General features: G+C 34.9%; 1 protein-coding gene across 2 annotated transcripts in view; it reads left to right on the top strand.

The window, feature by feature from the left end:
- The window catches only part of DACH1 (dachshund family transcription factor 1), a 429256-nt gene extending 413976 nt beyond the window's left edge, over positions 1–15280 (top strand). For both annotated transcript variants that reach the window (XM_522679.8, XM_016925363.4), the window contains one exon: positions 12563–15280. In XM_522679.8, coding sequence (XP_522679.5) covers positions 12563–12600 — 38 coding nt within the window. In that variant the 3' untranslated portion in view covers positions 12601–15280. The remainder of the gene's footprint in view (positions 1–12562) is intronic.
- The last annotated feature ends 5234 nt before the right edge of the window (positions 15281–20514 follow it).

The raw sequence follows: 20514 nt of genomic DNA, 5'->3' as shown, positions 1-20514 counted from the left end.
TCCCTCAGAAAGGAATAGAGGAATGGAGAAAGTAATAAGAGATTTCTTTGTCTTTCACTTTGATGAAATCCAGAGGTCTCACCTTCCAATCAGGACAAGGTAACCTAAGTGCAAAGTACCCCATTCTCACTTGCTGGTACATTAACCACTCTGATGACTTCTTGCTTCTTACTAATGAATATTTAATTAGAAGACACACACAAAAATACTTTACCAAAGCATTTCTCCAGCAATATAAATTTTTTTCTTTATTTATAAAAGCAAAGCAAAACTTTAAAGAGGGCCTGTGCTCTGCTTTTTGTTTTTGTTTTTGATAAGCTTTTAAAAGATAACTTAATATTTATTTCAAATAGAGTCAAACAGAACAGTAATTTCTTACACTAACAAATGCACATTGCATATGCAGTCCTAACTCAGTAACAGGTAATAGTTAAGCAGACTTCATAAACTTTATAATTGTAAATTTGCCATTAAAACATGATAGACCAATAGACTAGAATCTAGCTAATGTCCACACCCTCTGTCCAGTTTCAAACCTGGTATTTCTGGAGAACTCTGTTAAGAAAATCATGAACCATTTGTTTTCTACCTAATACTTGAGTAAACTTCTCAAAAACCTCATTGCTAAGCAGGAAAAATACTTATCATGAGAACACTGTCCATATGACCAGTGAAACAGTATATGTGGATAGTAGAAAGGGTAAATCTTTAACTAGTTATTAATAAATATCTGATATAGCTGACATATTGAAATATCTGATATAGCTGACGTATTTTTTTTTTAATTTGTGTTTGAAAAAAGAATTTAAGCTAGGTGCAATGGCTCATGTCTTTAATCCCAGCAGTTTGGGAAGCAGAGGCAGGCAGGTTGCATGAGTCCAGGAGTTTGAGACCAGCCTGGGCAACAAGGTGAAACCCTGTCTTTACTAAAAATACAAAAATGAGCCAGGCATGGTGGCACATGCCTGTAGTCCCAGCTACTCGGGAGGCCTACAGGAAGATCACTGGAGCCCAGGAGGCGGAGGTTGCAGTGAGATGAGATAGTGCCATTGCACTCCAGCCTGGATGACAAAGTGAAACCCTGTCTAAAACAAAACAAAACAAAACAATACAAAAAAACAACAAAACAATTTAAACTTAGAGAAGTCCAGGAACAGTGTAAAAACTGTCATGTATTCTTTACCAAGATTCATCAATTATTAATATTTTGCCTCCATGTGTTTTAGCATTTTCTCTGTCTATATAATATTTTCTGAAGCATTTGAGAGTAAGATGCACATATTATGGGCCTTTACCTATCATCTAATCCATATTTATTTCAGAGTATTTATTAACAATAAAGATGTTCTCTTGTATGCAAACACAGTATATTTATCAGCTCAGTAAATATTTCATTGACAATACTTTGATCTGATCTGACATCCAACTTCCAATTTTGTCATTTGACCCAATAATGTCCTTTATAGCATTTGTTTCCCTTCATTACGGAATCTAAATTAGGGTCACGTGCTATATTTAGTTGTCATTTCTCTTTAGTCTCTTTAATCTTGAGCATTTTCTTAGTCTTTTAAAATAATTTATAAAATTGACATTTTTGAAAAATACAGTCCTTTTCTTAATAGAATGTTTCTCATTTTGCATCTGATGTTTCTTCATGTTTAGGCTCAGGTCAGGTATGTTAAGCCAATACACTATCCCAGTGGGGCTGTGTTCTTCCCAAGGCATAACATCTAGAGCCACATAACGTCCATCTTCTCCTCATTTTGTGACACTAATTTTGATAGTTCCTTCCATATATTTTTATTGAGCCCTTTCCATGTACCAAGCAATGCTCAAGATGCTAGAAATACACAAATACGGTATTTTATCTGCTCTTAAGGAGATTTATAGCCAGTCTTTCAGCAATTTCTGTAGGATAGTGAAGCATTATACTTGTCAGTGTAAGAAGACAACTTGGGAGAGATGATAGTCTGGGTCCTATGCCACGTGCATAGGACAGGAGCAACATTTAGGTTTTAGCAATGCAATATATAGGATCCCAACTGTGTGTACATGAGTTTAGGCCACTCATTCGTGACTAAAACACTTTGTCGAAGGGCTTTCTTAACATTAATCATATAATTGCCTGTTCTTTGTTGCATAGACAAACAATAGATAGTTGACGATGATGATGATGATTATCATCATAATTTTTTGTTAATTTTGCTTGGTTGTTGTTATGGTAATACAGTTTTAAGAACATTCAGTTCTTGAACAGATTTGAGTTCATAGAATCACAGGATGCAGATTTCGACCCCAGCTGAGGCAGATCCTTGAGTACAGACTAGAATATCATTAATACCCTCTCTCTTAACCTTCTTAGAACAGAATGAAGTTAGGGCTTTCCTCTGGATGAGGTTTTGGCTTAAGGGAATATGGTTGGTTGGTTTGATCTTTTATTCAGAACCCTCAAACTTTCTCCATATCAGCAATAAGGCTGTTTTGCTTTTTGTTATTTGTGCGTCCACTAGAGTAGCTTTTAATTTCCTTCAAGAACTTTTGTTTTTCATTCACAGTTTGGCAAACTGTGCAAGAGGCCTAGCTTTTGTTCTGTCTAGGACTTTGACATGCCTTCTTCACCAAGCTGAATCATTTTTAGCATTTGATTTAGAGTGAGAGACATGCAAGTCTTCCTTTCATTTGAGACCATGGTAAGATTATTAATTGACCTAATTTCAATATTGTTGTGATTCAGGGAATAGGGAGCCCCAAGGAATGGGAGAGAGATGGGGTAATCAGTTGTTGGTGGAACAGTCAGAACACACGCAACATTTATTAAGTTCATTGTCTTATATTGGCGTAGTTCGTGGAACCCCCAAAACAGTTACAATAGTAACATCAAAGATCATCGATCACAGATCACCAAAACAGGTATAATCATAATGAAAAAGTTGAAAATATTGGGAGAATTACCAAAATGTGACACAGTAACATTAAGTGAGCATTTCCCCAGTGCGGAGTTGCCACAAACTTTCAACTTGTTAAAACAAACAAACAAACAAACAAACAAAAAACTAAAAAAAAAAAAAAAGTATCTGTGTCCCACAATAAAATGAAGCAAAATAAAAGGAGGTAAGCCTGTACCTTATCAAACTGTGTGTTATAGCTTTAGATGATCTCTTGTTCTCAGAACATTTTTTCTTGTTTTAGGGTACATGTGCACAACGTGCAGGTTAGTTACATATGTATACATGTGCCATGTTGGTGTGCCGAACCCAGTAACTCGTCATTTAACATTAGGTATATCTCCAAATGCTATCCCTCCCCCTCCCCCCACCCCACAACAGGCCCTGGTGTGTGATGTTCCCCTTCCTGTGTCCATGTGTTCTCATTAGAACATGTTTTCAACTAACCTGCGTTCTCTCATGTACTTTCTTATTTGAAGAGAACTGAAAAAATATATAAAAGCGGTTTGTGATTACAATTTTTTGGTCTAATTATTAGCCACAATCAAGAACTTTACTTCATACCAGCCTTTTTTAAAAAAAATTTTAATGATGCAATAAATTCATTTACTTTAAGCTCTGGGATACATGTGCAGAACATGCATGTTTGTTACATAGGTATACATATGCCATGGTGGTTTGCTGCACCCATCAACCCATCATCTAGGTTTTAAGCCCTGCATGCATTAGGTATTTGTCCTAATGCTCTCTCTCCCCTAGCCCCCAACCCCTGACAGGCCCCAGTGTGTGATGTTCCCTTCCCTGTGTCCATGTGTTCTCATTGTTCAACTCCCACTTATAAGTGAGAACATGAGCATACCAGCCTTTTTTAGTAAGGCACATTATCTACTCTGATTTCAAATAAGCAAGGCCATGTTGGTCTATTATGTAATTCATTACCTATTTCTTTTCTTTCTTTTTTGTTTCTTTCTTGAGACAGTCTCACTCTGTTGCCCAGGCTGGAGTGCAGTGGTTCGATCTCGGCTCACTGCAATCTCCGCCTTCCAGGTTGAAGCAATTCTCCTGCCTCAGCCTCCCGAGTAGCTGGGATCACAGGCATGTGCCACCACGCCCCGCTAATTTTTGTATTTTTAGTAGAGACAGGGTTTTGCTGGTCTCAAACTCCTGACCTCGGGCCATCTGCCTGCCTCAGCCTCCGAAAGTGCTGGGATTACAGGCATGAGCCACCATGCCCAGCCACTTCATTACCTATTTCTTATTGTGGTGTATTTGGAGTGTACAGACAAAGTACCCTAGTTGTTGTACTTTCCTGCACACAGTCTTTGCTTATTGTCTAGAACAGCACCCAGTGCTAATGGAAAAAGCATATAAAGAGGATATGAGGTCTAATATGATGTCTAGTCCTCTCTCACCTTGACCCAACTCTGTAGGCCTCAGGTTCCCCAGTTACAACCTTGAAAAAAAAAAAACCCACAGAATCTGTTACTAATTTTTCAGTTTTTACTTTTTAATTATATTTAAACACAGCTTTGAATATATTAGTCTTCAAACATCTGGAAATCACTTGCACTGTTATTATCTGCATTTCATGAGAAGAACTGATAATTATTCAGTATCCTCTTATAAATGGGCCTGTGCAGAACATCAGTCTCACTAAAATATTTCTCATGTTTAATGTAGACTTTGTGTCTCTGCTTTCTTGCTTTAGCAGTAGCAGAATGTTCTTACTCTAAATATAAAATTATAAAAAAAGCAAGAAACAATATTTTCTTTAATTAGCTTCTTCCTTTGGGGGTTTTAGAAGAGGGGTTATGACTTGACAAAGATCCTTCCCATCTGTTCCTGTTTGTTTGCTTTTATTTTGACTTCCTTTCGTTGTCTTATCAAATATCACATGAATCATTAACATTTGTTTTCATCGCTTGCTTTGGTTTCCTTTACTTCACATGATGAAGACATTATGTTGAGAGACACACACGGCTACTATATTTTATATTAACCTCAGATTCTTTAAGTAAATATTAAACTTTCTGGACATGTGATGTGATATGTTTGCCCTCTGCTGTGTTAATATTTTCCTCAGCTCTGGAAGAGTGAGGCATCTGCATGTACAACTGTTTTGTGAAAGCAGCAAATATCCCTAGATTACAGGTGCCTGGATATAAGTTTTGAACAAATAGTTGACCTGTTTAATAAAGCTACTTCCTAATAGAAAACGCAATTTATTAAGTCCTTCGTGCAAAAGCTGTGTAAAAGATCCTTGTGGATGTTTGTGAGGGAGTTCTTCCCAAAACTGGAATAGAAATCTATTTGCATATTGTGTGATACCTTCCACAAGCATACTCCATTGTTAAGGATTTTACATGACTTTCACAGTGAACAAATTGGATTTTTTGGTGTCAATTTGAAATTGTATTAATTTATATGTCATCTTCTTATATAAAATCTTGTCACATAATGTGAATGGGTTTTTTTTTTTTTTTTTTCTCCAGGCTGGAGTGTGGTGGCGCAATCTTGGCTCACTGCAACTTCCGCTTCCTGGGTTCAAGCAATTCTCCTGCCTCAGCCTCCCAAGTAGCTGGGACTACAGGCGTGTGCCACCACATCCAGCTAATTTTTTTGTATTTTTAGTAGAGTCGGGGTTTCACCATGATGGCAGGATGGTCTCGATTTCCTGACCTCGTGATCCACCCGCCTCAGCCTCCCAAAGTGCTGGGATTACAGGTGTGAGCCACTGCGCCTGGCCATATGATTGGCATTAAACAAACTTCATTAGTTTTTAAAATAAATGATCAATCTGTTCAATACTCTAGTTTTTATATATGGAATAAAAGCTAAATTCCGCATCTGTCTATATGTATTAGAAGTTAGCAATAACTTCATATAATAATACATTTAAAAATATTAAACCAAACATTAAACTTAATCCGTGAATACAAAACTAGAAATTTTGAGATAGAATTCTCCTGTCTGTCTCCTCAGACACAGTGAATAAAATATCTAAAATCTATATACTTACTGGGTCTGATTTGATGGTTGCAACTGTAGTATTAAAATCTGAGATCCATTTTTACAAATAATTTACAAGTTTTTCTTCAATTTTTTTTCTGTAGATCTAAATCTGCATAGTAACAAACAGCATACAAAAATTCACACGCACAATAAACTATTCAGTGATCCTTCTTATATACCAAATGCTTTCTTAGACACGAGATACTTTCTTATACACCAAATTATAGCTGTAAGCATCAAATCACAATGAACTTTGAAACTATTAGGAATTTGTAATTTAAATAGTTTCGCTCAACCCCTACTCCCAAATGCTTTTAATTAGAACAGACTTTTTAATTAAGTACTCCCATGCACAAAGTTTAGCTTGATGATTTTTCTGTCATATCAACCTCCCATGCAAAAGCAAATAATCATTGTGTTAAAGGAAGGTATTTTCTTTGAAACTACGCTGTAAGAATTCTAGTTCTGATTTCAGGTTGACCAATTGAGGCTTTGCTGACTAAAAAGAAGCCCTGCTCCCAGGAGGAAGGCAAAGAGCAGACCCACAAGGCAGCGAGACAAATGGTACTAGGTGTTTAGGAGTCAGTCCTATAATTCTGTATGTCAAAGACATCATATTTTTTCCAGGGACAGTCCAGTTGCTTATTAGAGGAAAAGTGATAGAGTGGAATGGACATGAAATTTGAATTCACAGAAATGTCAAATCACTGCACTTCCATTTGCTAGCTCTGTGAAAATGTGCAAGATACTTAAACTCTCTATGCCTTAATAGCCTTATTTGTAAGAGGCATTATTTTCTTGGGTTGGTGGAAAGTTTAGACTTAAAATCGATATAGCACCTTTAACATCACAGGTGCTCAGAAAATGTTAGCTTTACTGATACGAATCATTATTGCCAGTTTACTTAATCTTAATGTAAAGCTTTCATCCATTTGAGATATCGAGGAATAACTGATTGGTAAACTTGCCTCAGCATGAGGAACAAACAGGAAATATATTTTTTCTGTGTCAAACACATACAGAAAGAACCAAAGACGACAATGTAGAAAATGGTGGGCAGGAGTGAGATTATCTAGTTAGAGGGTAAGTATGATGTACAATGAGTAACCTTTAAAATAAAATGTATGAATCAACCCTCTGAGTTGTCAGATGTAAACAGCACACCTCCAAATAATGAGGCCTCAGCCATGGACACGCTCCAGGGATTCCAATAATCTCTCTTTTGCCGCTCATTTTTGCAAAGTCTTCTCCATGGCCCATGACTTTTCTTGCTGTTTGAAGAGTCAGGAAAGGAGAGAATATTGGGACCATTATTATATAACATACAGACATGGCACAGTTTGAATTATAGGACCATATATCCTTCCTAGCACATTTGCCGTCCGCCTTTCATTCAGGTGGTTTGTTAACAGAAGGCTGAGTTAGAACCACAGCCCCATAATTCAGAAGCCTGTTGTTAGTTCCCTGGGTATGTCCACATGCAGCTATTTACTGTGGGCTACAGGGCCAATATAACTTCTCTGGAACATTATAACATTTGTTTAAAATTTTGTTCCTACAGACGTTTAATGATCTGCAAATATGTTTTAATAAATATGACAAAATTATATGTTAGAACTGCTTTTAAAATAAGGGTCTGTAAATGAAAGAAAGATAGTCAGTCTTCAAGGGTCTGTCTGTGCCTGGTGCATTTCTGCCTCCGGTGGATTCTGAAGTAGAGGATCTCTGATGTTTAATAATTATTTAATCATAGAGAACTACCTGAATGTGACAGGTGGGGTCTATTTTATAGCTGACATCTTTAATGCTTGATACATTTGTCCATCTGTTAGGAACATTAGCCAAAAATTTAATAGGAGACATATTTATTAAAAGTAGAATTACAGCAGATCAGATACTGAGCACATAATGTATGTAATTTTTATAAACGTGTTTTATATAGTACCCATGGTAAAGATGCTTATGAAATACTTATTACTGGTATATTTTGCAAATCTAAGAGAGTTTTATTTAAAATATTTAGTTTTAGATAAACTTTAACATTTCTAACATGCTAATAATTTTTGTTACATAGGCATATTAATGAATTTCTTTCTTCAAAAGTTTAACATTTGAGGCCACACTAAAACTTTTAATGCAAACAACACCATGCTGAAGGCTTCTCATTCTAATACTGGCAGAAAGAGGCAGCTGCCTCTTCCACGGGGCTTATCGTGGGGGAGGCTCACTTTATATGACTTCAAAGTGAGATAAGCGCTATAGAGTAATTCTTAGGGTGATAGTATTGAGGAGTACTTAGTGGAGCTCTTTGTAGAGAAGTTCAATAGGAGGCAGCAGAAGGGGAAGTAGGGAGAGAGGGCGTACTTGTATTCTAGGCTTCTTGAAGGAAGAACAGACCTGAATATTCCAACACAATATAGAGTTTGGCGTGCTGTAGAATAGACAGGCCACTAAACCTGGGGGAGGGAAGTAAAAGATAAGATTGAAAAGGAAAAGCAGCACCAGCTTAGGTACCATGGAGAATAATTTGTAGACCATGGAGAATAATTTGGCTAGTTAATGTAAATATGGGTCTTTTAAATAATTATTCATACTTAAAAGATTATTTGTATAAATCCATTTTTTTGCTCCTGGATTCTTTCTACTTAATATACTGTAGATCACAGATGATTAGAAAACTATATTTAATACTTTAGTTGCTTTTCTTCATTGTACAGAGACTTAAGAGTTCCACAGTGAGTACTGAAATGTTACTTTTGAGCAAATTATTACTTTTTATAAAGTTTATGAAGGACTTAGGTTAATGAAATTTGAATTCTGTGGAAGTTGACAAGGTCTCGGTTCCCTCTGTTTAATCCTAGGAAACATTGCGTATTTTTTAAAAAATAAGAATGGGAATGATAATCTCAATGTAGTTGAATACATGCTAGAAATAATGAGACAATTGAAAAGAGAGTGAAGTAGGGATAAATAAATTAAGGGATTAAGAATTAGAAAGCTTTGGCAAAAGTATCAACACTCTATCTTTTTGGATACTTCTCTATTCTCTGTTACTAGATTTTTAAACAAATCAATGTTACTTTATGTAGTAGAAATCATTTGAATCAAAATTATCTTTAGAACAGTCCAATTTTTAGCCAAGTGGTAGTAAATATACGAAAGACAGAAATTTTTGTTCTGTTTATTTTTATAATATTATTAGGTTTGTTTACTAAATGAGTAATTGAAACTCCTGCTATGCTGAAACCACAAATAATTTTATATTACTCATATAATGTAAGTGAGAAAAACATAGTTTGGTCCCACAGGTGAGCCCAATTAAGCTAAGCAAACGGAAGAAATCAGGCCATATTCCATACAAAAACAATAAATGTTTCACAATATGTCAACATGGTACTGCCATATCCTTAATTAGAAATAAATTTTTACCTAAATTATATGGCCTTGATACTAGTATTTGATTAATACCTGATTTAGGAGGTTCCAATCTTTATTTAATACCAAAATGTCTACAGCTGAACTGCAGTAATATTTAGTATCAATCAGAAATGACAGTTAGGGGCCAAAGAGGTAAAATCCCTTTAGACTGCATATCTACACATATCTACAGAGAGAATTAGACACAGTTTGTGCATGTCTTTACATCGTTGCTCAGAATTAGAGTTCAGCAGGATTAAATACGTTTTCACTGGTTAATCTTAGGTTATATTTTATATCCAAACATGTATGCTATTTTGAGGGAGCAGATCTTTATTATGATTATTATATGTTTCAACTATTAAGAAAAATCCTAGTGTATGACTGCTGAACTGAAAAGCTAAGGGTATTTCTTTTTTATTTTTTCATTTATAACTATTATTTTTTAATAGAGATGGGGTCTCACCGTGTTGCCCAGGCTGGTCTCGAACTCCTGGGCTCAGGCAGTCCTCCCCACTCAGCCTCCCAAAGTGCTGGCATTACAGGTGTGAGCCACCACTCCCAGTCCTGAAAAGCTAAGGCTATTTAGCGACTTTCAAGTAATCATTATTATTATTCTTAAAGTTGAACTAGATTAATTTTAAGAGAGGCAACTGATATCTGACACAACTTATTAGCATTTAGCCAGTCTGAGGCTAATCTCATGGACATCCCTGCCTCTGGGAGGGAAAATTGTGGATTTGAGATGTTCATTATATAATATGTTTTTATACTTATAATATATGTAATTACATATAATATATAATTACATTTAATAATATATATAATTATATATATAATTCAATATCTACTTTGTGTAAACCATATGAAATCTATATTTTTAAAGACCTATATCTGATTAATGCATTTATTTAACACATATTTACTAAACTTACAGTAGTCCCTCCTTATCTATAGTTTATCTTCCCATAGTCTCAGTTACCCATTGTCAACAATAGTTTGAAAATGTTACAGTATTTTGAGAGACAGAAAGGCTACATTTATATAACTTATATTAGAGTATATTGTTATAATTGTTCTATTATTATCCATGTATCTATAATTGCATCATTATTGTATATAATTGTTAATCTCTTACTGTGCCTAATTTATAAATTAAGCTTTATCATAGGTATGTATGTATACAAAAAAAACATAGTATACATAGGGTTTGGTACTATCCATGATTTCAGGCATCCACTGGCAGTCTGCACATATCCCCCACAGATAAGGGAGGACTACTGTATACTCTGTGCAAAAGGGAGGACTCTGTATACTCAATGAGCAAAATAGAGTTTCATGACATCTTGGAGGTAGTATTTCAACCCTACAAATGTTTATTAAGATGTTTATTGCAGCATTATTCACAATAGCCAAGATTTGGAAGCAACCTAATTGTCCATCAGCAGATGAATGAATAAAGAAAATGGTGTACACATACACAATAGAATACTATTCAGCCATAAAAAGAATGAGATCCTGTCATTTACAGCAACATGGATGAAACTGGAGATCATTATGCTAAGTGAAATAAGCCAAGCACAGAAAGGAAAACTTTGTATGTTCTCACTTTATTTGTGGGAGCTAAAAATTAAAACCATTAAATTTGTGGAGATAGAGTGTAGAATGATGGTTGCCAGAGACTGGGAAGGTTAGTGAGGAGAATGGGGAGGGAGTGGGGATGGTTAATGGGTTCAAAAAAATAGGATGAATGAATAAAATCTAACATTTGATAGCACAACAAAGAGACTATAGTTAGTAGTAATTGGTACATTTTAAAATAACTGAAAGAGACTGGATTGTTTGTAACACAGAGGATAAGTGTTTGAGGTGATAGACACCCCATTTACCCAGATGTGATTATTATGCATGTATGCCTGTATCTAAATATGCAATGTATCCCATAAATATAATATATGCACCTAATATTTACCCACAAGAATTAAAAACATTTTTTAAAAAGGAAGGATTATAAAAAATAGAAAAAAATGAGAGGAATATATAATTTGGGCTTACCAATATTTCTATGAAGTACGACATGATTTAACATTGCTGATATTAAGTTCCTTGCAACTTACTATATCCACTATAGATTGTATAAAAGTAGTTGTATAAAAGTTGAAGGTGAGGTCCATAAATATTTAGACTATCTTTTTTATTTCCTGAATGTACTATAGGTCATTTATGTTTTCTTATATTTTAATTCTTCCAGTTACCAGACATTTTGCAAACATTTACATGGCAATATGTACTTTTCAAAGCTCGGAAAACTTTCCTTTTCTGATTGTTCTCCTTTCTACTGTACATATTAAAATTTGAATTTCAGACATATATTAGACAAATGTATACAAAGTTTAGGCCACACCAGGAAGTAGACAGTTTAGAGGGTATTAAATATTTGAGAAATATGCTTATGTTTGGTATTGTTATTGTTTTATTTTTGGTTTGGACTTTTAATTTCCTATTTCTTATTAGTGCTTCATTCAAATGGATTTATTCGATGTCTCCAAGATTTGATTTCCTTTTCTTTTTCACACAACTGTGTGTTTGCTCATTAGTAAAAGTTGAGTAATATACAGTGTTTACATTTTAATATTTAATTGTTGGATGAATCTCACTTCAAGGGGTAAAGGCTATAGTTCATTGACAGTGATGAAATAACCTAGCTGGCTTTCATATAAATAGCAACGAATGTGCACAATAGTTACATTACATGGTATATTTAACAACACTGCTAAAGAGTAAGATGGGAGTTCAGTCTTTCCTGATGGAGATACACCTGAGTGCATTCAGAGAAAATTTGGTTCTGCAAGCTTGAAGGAAGTAATTGTTATTCAACAGAAATCAACTAACTTTGCATATCAGTAAAATACACACACATACTCTTAGCTATTTTCTGAGTGCTCTGGAACTGATATCAAAATAACAAATATATATTTATGAGAAGTAGAAATGCTGTATTCTTTTCAGTCGCATAAACTCAGTGTAATTATGAAATTAACTTTGAGAAGATATGAAAAATGTTACTTCTTAACCAAGTAAAGATCTAATAAAAACTACAAATTTTATATCAAGTTACATCATTTTTACATGCACATTTGTACCCCAAATGCCATGCCATTAATTAATTTTTCACTGTTCATTTCTAGATGGAAGACTGTATTTGAAAACTACTGTCATGTACTGAATCTTTCCTGTTGAAGAAATCCATGTTATAGAAAAGAACTTTGCAGTCAGACATTCGTCATGGGAAAGTTCAGAAAAAAATAAAGTCCTTTTAAGGGAACTTCCTGAATTTTGTGTATTAATGTTCTTTAAAAGTTTAAGTATTCTACAAAAAAAAAAAAAAGTTTTCTCCATTGATTTTCACCTGTGGTTCATACCAGAGACCTGAGAATGTTTGTAAATGTACAAGTATCAAAGTTCTTACAGTTAATTACTGCAACTTGCTGCTGGACAATTGTATACAGAGTTAAAGGCAGGTCTGAATAAGACCTAGCTTTGTTTTTTTCTAATGGAATGAACCATTTTCCTCTTCTGAAAATTCTGTATCTGAGCACATCAAGAGACTCTTGTAGCAGTGGTTACCCAGACTTACAGAATTATGTCCTCCAGAAACCAGCAAGAACACTTGGAATGAACGAATGAACTTGTAGGGGGCATAGAGGATTCTTGAAAAAAAAATGCAAGAGTGATTTTCTGTTACATTCAATTTCAAACTCTCTAATTGTGGGTTTTCTCCTGAAGAATTTTTTTTCACATACTTTCCAAAAGACCAACAAATGGATGTTGACAACAACCCAATGAAATAACATTTTGCATATCTGAAAAGAAGCATTTAATATAAGCCAAAAGCTTTCACTGAAGGTTTTTTTTTCTTAAAAATAAAAAAAATATAAATGTAACATGTTTTCATTCCAAACTGGTAGTGGTATATAGAATTAAAGATAATAATGTTGCTTCTTATTCAAACTGTTGGTCATATGTACAGTATATAAACATAAAACACACAAGGAAGGTATTATGTATGCAGTAGTATACTAGAGTTTAGGAAAATGAAAATTTTAGAAAATATGTTTTGTCACCCTGTTGGTCAGAAAGATGTCTTTCTGGTTTTAACGCATGCAGGCATGTAAATATTTGTCTGGAGTCACAGTATTAATGAATGAGATCTTAAGCATCTGGTGACATCAGAACTCTGTGTCAGCCACTTTTATTTGTATATTGAACCCTAGCTAGTGCCCCAAGCTGCACTATTGGGAATGGATTGTGGCTGAACAGCAAATCAAAACACCAGAAATATTTTTATATGTTAACGTCATATTATGTTAATGTTGCTGAAAACAAAACCTAACAAACCTTGATGTACCAGTCCAACACCATGTAGCGCTGAGTGATAAAGTTAAAATGTGCTGTGCTTCCCACCCTTGTCAGAGGGAAGGGTGGCTATGTGTTATTTTCACTGTCTTTTTGAAAGTTACAGTATGTGTTTTCACTTTCGTGCAGATAACTGGAAGTAAAGCAGCAAACAGTGCTTATTACATGCTAAAGTTACCTTCTCTTTGTTTTTTGCATATCTGGAATTACACCTTTAAAGACTGATATGAATCAGTACGGTCACTATACATTTTATGATTTTTCTGTCATCTTAAAATTGTATGATCGTAACATTATTTATTACCACAAAACAGCAAAATCTTCAATGTCTAAGAAAACTAGCTTAAAATGTTTAAATATAGTTCTGATTGGGTATTAATTACTTGATTAAGAAAAAATTAACATTATAGATACTCTGGCATTACGCTTCTATACCTTTTAGGTCTTCCTTGCAATACTGGAACATAATTCTTTTGTGTAGCTCACTATTAGCCAGCTAAGTTCATCTTTTTAATACCATAAAAAGGTTATATGTACAGTTCCTATTTTAGCTTGCTTACAAAGGGAGCATTATTTTTATTTAAAGTATTGCTAGTAAATGATTTGTAGAAACTTGGTTTTCTAAGCATAGTTCTTCCATAACCACCTTTTGTTGTTTGAGCACAAGGGATTCTTTTCCTAGTTCTATGTGTTTGTTTCCCTATATGCAGTCTTTAAAGGATTACAACACTTAAAATTGAATGGACTTGTGTCAAGCTTTTGCATCATACATTTTTTGAAAGATTTTTTAAAAAGCCTACAACTTACATATGTAGTAGAATCAGCCATTGCTCTGCTCCTGGCATAGAGTCACCTGTTACGTGGATTAAATAGTTTTAAAATACGTATTTGAAGACCTTTGAGAATGCTTTAGTGTTTGATTTGAAATAAAAGGAAATTTTAGCAAGGATTAAAGAAAAAAGCTATCAGCTGTATGTTAAGAGAGACTCTTACTAACATGTTGTAAATATTACAATTCATGAAATGTTATTGTAAGTCTGTAACTTAATTTTTTCCCGGTTTTAGTTATACAGGTTGGTTTGGAAATTTGTGTTTTGGCATAAACAAGTAAAATGTGCCCATTTTATGGTTTCCATGCTTTTGTAATCCTAAAAATATTAATGTCTAGTTGTTCTATATTATAACCACATTTGCGCTCTATGCAAGCCCTTGGAACAGAACATACTCATCTTCATGTAGGACCTATGAAAATTGTCTATTTTTATCTATATATTTAAAGTTTTCTAAAAATGATAAAAGGTTATTACGAATTTTGTTGTACAAAATCTGTACAAAAATCTGTTTTTACATCATAATGCAAGAATTGGAAATTTTTCTATGGTAGCCTAGTTATTTGAGCCTGGTTTCAATGTGAGAACCACGTTTACTGTTATTGTATTTAATTTTCTTTTCCTTTTCAACAATCTCCTAATAAAACTGTCTGAAATCTCTCTGTGACTTTATTTACAGTTCATCTTTATTAAATTTTGTGAAATGCATAGCATTGAAGGAATATTTACTTTCTAATGGGAGGCATCTAAAAACAACACAAGTCAGCTCTTTGCAATGCAAGGGGAACAATGCTCAATGATTTTATTTAACATGCAACTGCTTCTGTCTCTAATATGAATTACTGTGGTGAAAAACATCATAAAAGCACACTCTGTAGTTATTGTTTAACAAGCAGATTTTCCATATTTTGTTTCTTGCCAGCTAAGCAAACTGCCCACATATACATGATTTATTTATGTACATTTCTCAGTTTATGAAGCTGTTATTTGTACCTTTTTTCTTTATATTCTTATATTCCCATGATTCTTATTTCACAAAGCTTTGTGCTGAATAATGCAAAGTAGACATGTTGATGGAACAAAATATATTATTCCCATATCTATGAGTGAAGATTTGTAACTCTAACTCAGTGTTTTGCTTTTGATCTCTATCTTTGGGAAAAAAATGCCTTTAGAAACTTTGAAATTACAATATCCTTTAATAATATATAAACACTTTAATCAATCAAAAGTGCAGCATTTGAAGAAATATCGGGTTGCTATCTCTGTGAATATTCTGAACATTCCCAAGAGAATGGAAAATGAATTTTTCTGTCTAAAGGTATGATTTTAATGAATTCTTGAAACAGTATATTAAATTATGATTTTTTTCCTTAATAAAACCTAAAACGTTTATGTGACCATTACAAGCACATTTTTGTCTTCTGTCATCATATGTTTATGTCAGTAAGACTAGCGCTAGAACATCATGCGGTCTCTGGATGTTAGTGAAACTCAGTGATAATTTAGGTTTGCCCCCATGTGTTCTCATTGAGACTAGCAAATTTATAATGTTCACAAGAGCTATTTATTACTAGAGGAGAGTATCTTATAAATATGTTATATGGATTGCATTTTTAAAATATGGGAAATAGAGATGTTAATAGAATCAAAAAGCTGTTGTAAATTGCCTTACAAAAATATCTTTTCCTTATGTGCAGGCTTGGTGATAACATTTATCTTTACTATATGACTTGTATATAAAAGCCGAACTTATCCTCATTTATTCATTTAACCAAATTCATGAATAAAGCCTCTGTTCTACACAAAGCATTGCACTAGACGTTGTAATGACTGAAGTTGAAAGCTTATAATTTTGTTGGAATAAGGAATCTTACTTTCAGGAAAATAAGATTCATTGAGCATTTTTTTTTGCTCTGTAGTGGAAATAGAACGGGCACTAAAAGGGTATTGCCATAGACACCTTTCTACTAGGTGGTAACAATCTAGTGACCCATTTTATACTTTAACCTTCTAAAGAACAGAGGTGATTTGGGAGTCAAGCAATTGGGTAGGAATTGAGAAAAAGGAAAGATATATTTTCCCCTATGTAAAGCATCCTATTAGTTATTTTTTTCATGTTTGCTCATTTATTTCAATCACATAATTCTTATCAATGATCACAAATGTTATTTTAAGGTAAGTAGCCTGTTTAATTACAGACCAAAAAAAAGGTTATCAACAAACAAAAGTTCCTGATATGTTTAGACTATTGCATATAGATATACAATATTTAATATTTATCCCTCAGCATCAGTATATAGAGTAAGTAATGGCTTAAAATGATTCAAAGAACACAGAACATAAGTTCCTAAATGCCAACTGAGTGATTTAGGTAATGGGTGACATTTGTAGTGGTAGCATCATTTACATTTAGAGATTAATGAGCTGAAGATTTTGAGCTGAACAATTTGATCAGTTAGGACTCTTCTGGTGGGATATAATAAAAACAAACTTTTGCAAGATTAAAGAGCAAAGAAAATTTGTTATAAAGACAGAAAGGTGCACATGGACCCCAAGACAACAACGCAGTCAGACCCCAGGGACCAGGGACCAAGAACCTTCTTCTACCTTCACTTTTCTGCTCTTTTCAGTGACTCTGCTTCTTTCTCCTCTCATTGCAGACACACTTGCTTCTCTTGTTCGTCACTTGACTCTTCTATTATTCAAGAGCATAAGACCCAGCCCACAGGAATGAACAAATCCTTCTCTCTGTCTTGTCCTAAGTCAGATTCCCAGAGAGTTCTGATTGCCTCGGGTCAGAGCACATGCCAGTAAGGTACCTTGGCAGTACATTAGATGAGTTTAGGGAATTTTAGAAATTATTGTGTCTAATTAAATTTGAATCTCTGGGGTTGAGGCTAGGGCATCAGGATTTTCAAGTTCTTCAGGTGATTCTAGCAAGCAGCTAAGTTTGCAGACCACTGTCTGGGAGATTGACAAATATTACGTTATAGAAAACAATTAGTGGAGGTCCTGCTGTGGGGCAGAGAAATAGCTGGAGATGAATAAGTGTGCAATGTGAGCTGTGCACTCACACTACTAATGCCAACTAATGGTTCTGTAAAATCAATTACATATTTTTGAAAAGTAATTTTAGCATTTTGAACTTAATTCTGAATTAAATATGAATTTGCAATACGAGGAATGCAATGATTTTTTTCTAAATAAAATTATTGGTAAATCTGACCCCAGTTCCAACTGCGCATGGAGGTAAAAATTCTATCTCAGTCATTATTGATTCACCTTTGCTCTGAATGTCCTAAACATTCTTCTCAGTTCATCCCATTTGGGGAGAATCCTTGGTTTTTCATGCCTAGGATTAGCATGTGAGAAGCAGCCCCAAGCCCTTCTCAGAGAGTCTACAGGTTTGCAGAAGCAAAAGTTATGACATAGTCTGGTGTGGTTCTCAATGTAGAAAGGGTAACTATTTAAGACAATTATATTAATGGGGGAGTGTAAAGTCGGGCAAAAGGAGGTAATGTTTTTATATATAGCTCACACTGGAAAAATGTCAGTCAATTCAAGTAAACTGTGGTAAATTCTGCAAATATAATGTATTATCTACAGCAACCACTAAAAATGCTCTATTAATATACACACTCAAAAACACCATAGATTAATCAAAATAGAATTCTATGCTATGGTGAGGTTAGCTTGCAGAGAAACAGTAAATATCTTTGGGAGTTGATCCAGAGTGTTAAGTTACTTTGCTAGTAGTCTCCAGTTCTCTCGCAGGTATTTTGGTTGCTCTTCCATCAATGCTAATTGTGTGACAAACTGTGTCTACTACATTAGGCAACAGATGACCACAAGTTGGTTGATAAATCTCCATCACCGTGCATTATCCCTATTTTCTGTTTATTGTGTGTAGTCACTTTTGATAATATATTTTAAACTTCTGCTTTAAAAAACAAGCAAGGACTTAAATGGTAACTATTTAGCTATTAAAAGTTATTAATTTGGCCGGTCACGGTGGCTCACGCCTGTAATCCCAGCACTTTGGGAGGCTGAGGTGGGTGGATCATGAGGTCAGGATTTCAAGACCAGCCTGGCCAAGATGGTGAAACCCCATCTCTACAAAAATACAAAAATTACCCTGGCATGGCAGTGTGCGCCTGTAATCCCAACTACTTGGGAGGCTGAGGCAGAGAATTGCTTGAACCCAGGAGGCAAACGTTGCAGTGAGATGAGATCATGCCACTGCACTCCAGCCTGGGTGACAGAGGGAGACTCCGTTTCAAAAAAAAAAAGTTATTAATTTAAAAATCCCCATTGTTAATTTCTATCATGAGTATGGGAGCTGGGAGAAGATTGTCAGTGCTTTTCTTACTAACTCACCGTGTGGAATTTATAAAGAAAAAGATAATCACAATGAGTTGGATTTTTCAGCTAAATTCCTTTGGTTATCATGTGCCTGGGTTCATGTATGCTGAATGGTTTATGACTCCTTCCATTATATAGTTTGATGCTTTTTAATGTATGTATGTTTTACCTATGTCCCCCCCCCCCACCGACCCAACACACCGCATATGGCTACAGGAAGACAATAGGTCCATATCAGAGCCAAAATAATAGTAATAATAGTGGTCAAGAGATCTTGGGAAATGAAGGTCCCTGCAGTATAGAACAAGGCAGGGCAAGACCAGAGAAAATGATCAAAGAACAAACAGGTAAATGGTGTAACAGCACAATGTATTTTTAGGGGAGAAAGGTGGAGAGAAATTTTTTTTTCCCCCTGAGACAGGGTCTCACTCTGTCACCTAGGCTGGAGTGCAGTGGTGCCATCAGGACACACTGTAGCCTTGACCTCCCTAACTCAGGTAATCCTTCCACCTCAGCCTCCAGAGTAGCTGGGACTACAGGCCCACATCACCATTCCCGGTTAATTTTAGTAATTTTGTAGAGACAGGGTGTCAATAAGTTGCCCAGGCTCGTCTGGAATTTCTGGGCTCAAGTAATCTGCCTGCCTCACCCTCCCAGAGAGCTGGGATTACAAGTGTGAACCACCGCACTCAGCCAAAAATTCTTAATTGACTAACAGAAATGATAATTTAACATTTAGATGTTATAGGTATTAAAAGCTGACTGTGATTTGGGGGACACCCCCCATTCCTGGGGAATCTTTCACCTGCAGTTGCCTTGAAGAAGCCAGATGCACTTCCATTTTGATGGGTCACCTAGCACTCCTCTTTTATCTGCTGAGCTTTCACTATTAGGCCTAGCTATCTTCTGTTCATTCTTGAATCTGTACCACATGCGTCCACAGTAAATACTCCAGCATTATTACTTTGATAGACACTGGGAATGTTGAAGCACTCCCCATAATGCAGAAAATGCTCTGACTACCATTGTCAGAGCAACAAACCAGACACATATTGCTACATTAAAAATTCAAGCATTAAACAGACACTGGTCCTCTGTGTCCACCAACCTGTAGGGGACAAATTGGGTTCTTTAAGTGGTCCCATTGAGATCTCTTCTCTAGACTTCAGATGAAAGACAGTTATTTTTCTCATCCTCTAGGTGTTTGAAGTAACTTGAAACAAAAGAGACCCTCAGCCCTCACCAACAATCATCTTATTACCTCTGATTCTTTATCCTACCTCTTAAATTTGTTTTACAATCTGTAGGGGGTGGAAAATGAAGGACACAATATTAGTTTCTAAATATCTATTTGCAAATTCTGATGATGATCTTGCATCTTGCCTTGGGATGTGGTATCAATATTATTTATTTATTCATTTAAAAATATTTTTAAATGTTTTGAGATAATTGTATATTATAGGCAGTTATAAGAAATAACACAGAGACATCCCATGAATTCTTCCCTCATTTACCCTCCAGGTGAACTA

The sequence above is a fragment of the Pan troglodytes genome, chromosome 14 (genome assembly GCF_028858775.2).
Source record: "Pan troglodytes isolate AG18354 chromosome 14, NHGRI_mPanTro3-v2.0_pri, whole genome shotgun sequence".
Classification (NCBI taxonomy): Eukaryota; Metazoa; Chordata; class Mammalia; order Primates; family Hominidae; genus Pan; species Pan troglodytes.
The sequence above is the reverse complement of the archived record's forward strand: the minus strand, read 5'-3'. Positions and strand labels throughout refer to the sequence as shown.